General features: G+C 40.2%; 1 protein-coding gene across 3 annotated transcripts; it reads left to right on the forward strand.

Moving 5' to 3' along the window:
- Nucleotides 1–1,276: 1,276 nt before the first annotated feature.
- On the forward strand, nucleotides 1,277–7,182 carry LOC131321869 (probable WRKY transcription factor 2). 3 transcript variants are annotated; one of them, XM_058352842.1, is made up of 6 exons: nucleotides 1,277–1,616; nucleotides 2,619–3,114; nucleotides 3,608–3,793; nucleotides 4,081–4,796; nucleotides 6,156–6,314; nucleotides 6,442–7,182. In XM_058352842.1, the coding sequence occupies exons 2-6, from the start codon at nucleotides 2,704–2,706 to the stop codon at nucleotides 6,977–6,979; spliced, it is 2,010 nt and encodes a 669-aa protein (XP_058208825.1). In that variant the 5' UTR covers nucleotides 1,277–1,616; nucleotides 2,619–2,703; the 3' UTR covers nucleotides 6,980–7,182. The 3 variants fall into 3 exon arrangements, with proteins under 3 accessions (XP_058208825.1, XP_058208827.1, XP_058208826.1); XM_058352844.1 differs by having other exon boundaries at nucleotides 1,310–1,616; nucleotides 2,917–3,114; XM_058352843.1 differs by lacking the exon at nucleotides 1,277–1,616 and adding an exon at nucleotides 1,623–1,772.
- Nucleotides 7,183–7,321: the final 139 nt, after the last annotated feature.

Raw genomic sequence — 7,321 nt, forward strand, 5'->3', positions numbered from 1 at the left:
GATTACAGTCGGATTTGGAAGCTTGACGGTTATTGGTTGTAGTGCTCTTACTCGACCAATCTCTTGTGATAATCAAATAACCAATTGAGTTATTTTAGCTAACCAAAATCTACAACTTGTATACGACGAATCATGAATTTCAATTTCTAATTAGATATGAAATATATATCTGGGACTAGCTTTGAACTTCCTTGTAAATAAAATATCCAAACAACACCAAAAAGAAGGATATAAAAAGCTACTGTATTATATATGTCACAATCCACAAGACATAGGCTTTCAATCAAAGGTTATATCGATGTTAAATGCGGCTCAATGAGAAAAGATTATGCAATATTAACAACGAATCCAGTATTGTTACCAACATTTCTGGACAAGTAATTACAACAAATATCATAATGTAAAATTCAATACTACTAATTATCATAATTGTGTTACATGGACACACAACCAACCAAATAAAAACCGGCCGAGTCACATAGTATGGACTATGGATGGATTCTTAGCAAGATTAGGGAGCGGTCTCGATCTTTTTTTCAAAATTATTTTCATATTACATCGAGTAGTAGTTTATAGTTACTTGAGTGATTATATATATAAACGAGAAAATTCGTACAAAAGTTGAATCCTTGCTTTCCTAAGAAGGCGTAAGCTGCGTAACAACTCTAACAAAGTTTGCCTAAAACGTTGGTTCGTTAAGATTATGCATTGCTTATTTATTTCAATTCAAATTTTGGACAAAAAAAAAATGGAGAAGTTTTTAGTAATAACTTCAATGGGCCGGAAATTCCGGATTTGGGTAAATTAATAATTTCCGTATTTATTTGTTAAAATAACCCAATCCAGTAGGTGGCTATGTTGCCTCCTCTGATTGGCAGGTCAAAGCGCCACTAATTATAGCTTAATTAGCATTAAAAAAATTTAATAAAAAATGTGACATTAATAGCCCAAGGGATTCAGCTCCTCTGCCATTATAATTTTTAAGAAAATCCAATCGATAGTCTCCCCTGTCTAATTTGCATACGTGAACAGGATTGACTGGAAGTGCATCGTTTGCCTTAAGACAAATGCGATTGATTGTGCTAGCATTTGTGGTCAACTAAAAGGATTCGTTCGAATTAAAAATGATTTACCTAATAAATTTTAGAAAATAAACAACTCGAATTATCGGCGTGAAAATTCATATAAGGCCCACAAGGAAGTGGAAATTATAGGACAAATCCATAAATAAACAAATGAAAATATGGAGGGGTATACAACTGTAATGTCTCCTCTTTCTAACTTCAAAGATCCCATGCATTTCTGGACCACCATAACACACAAAACAAACCCCACTTTTTTCTCCTTTTCATTTTGTATTTCCTTTGTAATTTTCCAATTTCCATCATCATCAATCATACTCCTTGAGAGTTGAGAGAGAGAAGCAAGAGAGAGAAAACTAAAAGGAAAGTGGGATGTTTCTCATTTTCCTATCAAGAAAGACTAGTAACACCACATAGACGAGGAAAAAAACCCATGAAGCAGAATTCATCAGATTAGGTCGGACTCAGAAGAGGGTCTTCTCACCTCCCCATCCATATCTGCTTTGACTGTCTCTCTTTATATGTTGCTGTCAGGTACTTAGCTACTAATCTTTGCTCATCATTTTTTAATCATTGAGTCTTGTACTGGGTTTTCTTGCTTTCAAATTTTACTCCTTTTCTTTGGGTCTTGCTTTTTATGGGGGAAATTGTCTTGTCTGAGTAATCTATGACTCCCCTGTCTGATTTAAGGTACTCTTATGGTCCTTGTAAAGGAATTTTGCGGATTTTGATGTATATGGTTGTAGATCGTTTAATCTCCTTATGAACTAGATCTGATAAGCTCTAAGATTCTGCGTTTGTTTTTTTTCCCAAAAAAAATAATCTAGATAATCTGACAGTGGAGTTCATCTTATTTGATGGGTTATTACTTGTTCCTGGAGATCTTCTTCAATTTTCCAGATTTAGTTGTTTATTTGCAGTTATATGTCCTTGCTAAACTTTCATTTTGAAAACTATGATATAATCGGGTTTAACCATTTTCGGATTGATTACATCTCCTTTAAGTGGTTTTCATGCGTGCATCTGGGGCCCTTTTAAGGGTTTTCATCATTTTCCACTGGTTGATTTTCTTCATGGGTTTTCCAATTATTAGACTGATTCTCCTGTAGAGTCCCACAATCACTCCTTGGATTAATTGATTTGATTAAGTGAGAGTGTGAGACACCTATTCGGGATTTCGCATCAATACTTGCCTGCTGTTGATTTTTATGCAATTGCACTTGATCAAAGCCTTCAGTTTTGGTTGTTTCGATTGGAATCTATACCTGAATCTACTAAAATAATTGGATTGTATACTATGACTTCCCAGCTTCTAAAAATGGCAAAAAAGGAGTCTTTCGTGGCTAAAATCGGTTCATTTTCATCATATCTAATAACACTTTATAAAGATTTCTTCAATTTGATCTACTAATGACATGCCTATATCTGTCGTGGTTAGAGATTCCTTGTTGCATTTGTATGAGTTATGAAGTCTTTATAGATTGTTGGCTCAATGTTTATGCTCTGATCTTTCGGATATGATATGATGTAAATCAGGATTACTTCTGTTGCACACACCACCGTGATTCCATAGCTGGCCTGATTTTGAGCTGATAAACTGCGGAGGAGGATTAAAAATACAATGGGTGGGTTTGATGACCATGTTGCTATGATGGGAGATTGGATGCCCCCCAATCCAAGCCCCAGAGCTTTTTTCTCAGCCGCGTGGGGCGATGATATCAGCTCAAGATCAATTTTAGAATCTCCAGCAGAAAACAAAACCGATGACAAGGATTGGATGCGAATTGGTGGAGCCAGCGATCAATTGACTAAATCAAATCCTTTTGCTGACCAGAAAATGAGCTCACGCGGAGGTCTTTTGGAACGGATGGCTGCTAGAGCTGGGTTTAATGCTCCAAGGTTGAATACAGAAAGCATCAGACCTGCAGACCTGTCACTAGACCCAGATGTTAGGTCTCCTTACCTCACAATTCCGCCTGGTCTCAGTCCGACATCCCTGCTAGAATCTCCAGTTTTCCTCGCGAATTCACTGGTAAGCTTAAAATTGTCTAATACTAGGTTGTTAGTAGTTTTTTGTGAGTACATGTCTTGGGTTTGAGAGCCAAATTCAACCTATTTTGGTAGTGACTAGTTAGATCAGACAGCTTATGGATGAATTCTTGTTTTCCTTGATGTTATGGCCATGTTTGATTGGCTGGAGTGATCGTGAGGGGATTTACACCTATATGATGAATAATCCCAATGGACTTAGTGTGGGAATAGCAGTTCTACATTCCCCAAGGTATTGCTTATCCCAGTTTGTAGGACTGGTTGTGCCACAGAGGCTTAATCCCTCTGTCTGTTGTTGCATTCAGATGCCGGAAATGAAATTCCATTGGGTCAGTAGAACATCTAATTCAGCCAATTGAATGGGCCTGAATTTCACCTCAAATTGCATGGCCAACAGGACTTTATTTATACTTACTGACAGTTGAACCTGTTGTGCATCTACGGAAGTATTATTGCCCATTCCCATTTCACTGCAGGTTCAGCCATCTCCAACAACGGGGAAGATCCCTTTTGCCCCTGGTAGTAGCAGCAGAAGCTCAACCTTGATCACAGAGTCCTCTGATAAAAGTAGAAATTTCTTTGAGGACATTAGTTCCTCATCATTTGCATTCAAGCCCATCGCAGAATCCAGCCCCTCTCTATTTTTTGGTGCTGCAAGCAAAGTGAGTATGCTCCGGAAATTCGGTTCTACATTTAACCATGCAACGGAAGCCTTTAGACTTGTTATAACGTTCTCTTTCACACACCGAAATGCGCGCATGCGCACATACACATCCAAATATTGCAGCCACATGCCGTAGCTTTTGTTGAGTAATCAGGATTTTCTACTTGCCTCCATTTGGCCTTTTGCTGAGAGGAAGCCAGCACTGCATCTGTTCGATTGATATACTGTCTAAAGTATAAGGAATTACCCATTTTCAACTCTTTACGTATGATTGCCTTTTTACAGCAAAACTTTCCCAGCATTGAGGTTTCTGTTCAGCCCGAAAACACTCTTCGCTGTCAAAGTGCAGAACCTGCTAAAGTACAGTCTCAAAGTGCAGAACATTCACCTCCACCTGATGACCAGCAAGATGAGGATGCAGATCAAAGAGGTGGTGGAGACACCATGGCCGGTGGTGGTGCCCCATCAGAGGATGGGTTTAATTGGAGAAAATATGGACAAAAACAAGTAAAAGGTAGCGAGTATCCAAGAAGTTACTACAAATGCACGCATCCAAATTGTCCAGTCAAGAAGAAGGTTGAACGGTCTCATGAGGGCCACATTACGGAAATCATATACAAGGGGACCCACAATCACCCGAAACCCCCACCCAATCGCAGATCAGTCATTGGATCCTCCAATCTGACAACAGAAATGCAACTTGACACTGCTGATCAAGCAGGAACACAGATTGGTGCTGATGGTGATCCAGTGTGGACAATCATGCAAAAGGAAACTGCTGGTGGATCCCATGACTGGAGGAATGGAAATCTCGAGGTTGGTGGTGAATTTAATGGACCTAATTCTTTGCAAGGTCAGATTGGCGTTCACTTCGAATCGGGTGATGCAGTGGATGGCTGTTCTACTTTTACGAACGAAGAAGACGAAGATGATAGAGGGACACATGGCAGTGAATCATTAGGTTATGATGGGGAAGGAGATGAATCTGACTCGAAGAGAAGGTAATTACATTTCTTTGTCATGCACTTCAGCATCTTCTACAAAATAAAACCCTGTTTGTTTAGTGTTTTATTACCAAAAAAAGAAAAATAGAGAGAGTAATTTCTATTTGGATCAGCTGGAAAACCAACTTTTCCGCCCCACCAATCCATAATCGCCAACTCAGCAAATACTTTCTTCTCTCACACCCTTCCCTCCTCTCCTGCCCTTTCTCTCTCATTTCCACTGCATCTGAGAAGAAATTAAGACAAAAAGCCCCAATTGAACACCTCTCCCACAACAATTGCCACATGATCTCTCTCTCTCTCTCTCTCTCTCTCTCTCTCTCTCTCATTTGTTCATTTTGGGGATACCTATGGATATTGACTGTCGACAAAGATGGAAATCTCTGATTCGAAGTTAGGATTCATAATTAAAAGAACGTAATTCTTATGATTTAACAGTTTTTGATGTTTGATGCGGTGGTGATGATCAATTTGGTTAGATTTAGTGTCCACGCATCTAAAGGGATGGTTTCCTTTTTTAGATAAGGGATGTGGGTTTTTTATTGTGTGTGGGTAAGTTAGGGATATGGGTTCCGTTGGCTATTTTAGCGGCTTTTGGTATCCTCATTTTCTCGCACGGAGTGGTGCCGATTTGGTTCGAATAGAAGAGTTTGAATTTTGTTCGGTGGAAGCAGAATGTGTGTATTGCTTGCCCTTGGTGGTTGGCTTAATTTGGGATTACTGGTTTAGCTGGTAAACTGTGATTTTGGTAGCAAAGGTTATGTTTTAAAGGGAGTAGTGTGGAGGAGGTTGATGGTGGACGATAGATAGGTCATGCCAGCGGCAGTGGTTCTTCCCAGAGGCGGTGGAAATGAGCGAAAGGGCAGGAAAAGAGGGAAGGGTGGGAGAAGAAGGTATTTGCTGAGTTGGTGATTCTTGATTGGTGGGGCAGAAAAGTTTGGTTTTCCAGCTGATCCGGATAGAATTTATTAAAAAAAGAAGAAGGAATCTTAGAAGTTAGAACGAAGCTCAATAAAGTGCATTTTCCCCTAAAGGGCACACAAAAGGACACATGAGTCACATGACCGAGTCTAGCCTAGGATGGAAATTAAATGATGAAACTAACTTGGACTTTCCTGAACTAAATTCCTTGAGCATGACGTCTTGCTAGAAGATTTTAGCATGGATTTTTGCACCGTTCAGTCTTGGGGGCCAGATTAAAACCGGGGCAAAGTCCCTAGCAGTCGTTCAATTATTTATTTTCTCCTCAAGGCTTCTTATGATTATTAAGGAGAAGCGTGATATATTATCCGGCCTCCCATCCACTTTCTATACTGTCCAGGTGGGTGATACCGGCCACTGTTTTGTTTGTTGCAGGAAAATCGAAGCGTATGCAACAGAAATGAGTGGGGCCACCAGAGCTATTAGGGAGCCTAGAGTCGTGGTCCAAACGACCAGCGAGGTGGATATCCTTGAAGATGGTTATCGTTGGCGCAAGTACGGGCAGAAAGTTGTGAAAGGAAATCCAAATCCAAGGTCATCTCAATTCTTCGTCAATCTCTCCCTCACATACCTATGCCACAAAATTGTAGAATTAATTCAATTGCCGTTTTTGAAAGGAAGGAACAGGGAAGGAAAAATCAATGGTTACTGTTTGTTGCAGGAGTTATTATAAGTGCACTAGTGCCGGCTGCACAGTAAGGAAACATGTGGAAAGGGCTTCGCATGACCTCAAGTCGGTGATCACTACGTACGAGGGGAAGCACAACCACGATGTTCCAGCTGCTCGTAACAGCAGTCATGTTAACTCAACCAATGGGCCAGCCCAACCTGGTGCTTCCGGTCCAGCCCATCTTCACAGGCCCGAGGCGTCTCAAGTCCACAACAACATGGCTCGATTTGATAGGACTCCTGCAATGAGTTCATTTGGAAGGCAGCAGCAGTTGGGACCTCCCCATGGCTTTGCTTATGGAATGAACCAACCAGGGCTCGCCAATTTGGCAATGGCCGGACTGGGCCACAACCAAGGCATGCTGCCCATCCATCCGTATTTAGGTCAGCAACGCTTGGTGAATGAAATGGGTTTCATGTTGCCAAAAGGCGAACCAAAGGTAGAGCCTCTTTCAGAACCTCCCCTGAACCAGCTCCCAAATGGGTCATCATCAGTTTATAGCCAATTCATGAGTAGGTTACAGATGTAAATTATTTTTCTTTTCTTTTCTTTTTTTCCCGTTTTTCTACCAAAGAAAGGAAAGTAGAAAAGATTAAACGTTTCTATGTTTGCGTTGGTATTACATTGGTGATGAATTTTTGTCGGGGTTTCGTTAAGAGTTTTTTGTTGTTGCAACTGACGTTTAGGCTCTATCTTTCCGTATTCATCATAATATACTAGTATATTTCATTATATTAAAATCCCTGTGGATGCTGGTTTCTTCTGAGTTCTTTGGCTTTGGTATCTCTGGTGTGGTTTTCTGTCCACATTTTCCTGAGAATATTTTTGCGTCTGTTTGTGCTTTTCAGGCTTTGGTAGTTTGTCTTTGTTT

Source organism: Rhododendron vialii, chromosome 4a (assembly GCF_030253575.1).
Source record: "Rhododendron vialii isolate Sample 1 chromosome 4a, ASM3025357v1".
NCBI classification, from domain to species: domain Eukaryota; kingdom Viridiplantae; phylum Streptophyta; class Magnoliopsida; order Ericales; family Ericaceae; genus Rhododendron; species Rhododendron vialii.

What these genes read in the sequence shown, in the direction of transcription:
- LOC131321869 (XM_058352842.1), top strand. Translation starts at nt 2,704, where the DNA reads ATGGGTGGGTTTGATGACCATGTTGCTATGATGGGAGATTGGATGCCC. An exon ending in GAATCTGACTCGAAGAGAAG is followed by an intron (nt 4,797 to 6,155) that starts GTAATTACATTT and finishes TGTTTGTTGCAG; the next exon opens with GAAAATCGAAGCGTATGCAA. An exon ending in AAAGGAAATCCAAATCCAAG is followed by an intron (nt 6,315 to 6,441) that starts GTCATCTCAATT and finishes TGTTTGTTGCAG; the next exon opens with GAGTTATTATAAGTGCACTA.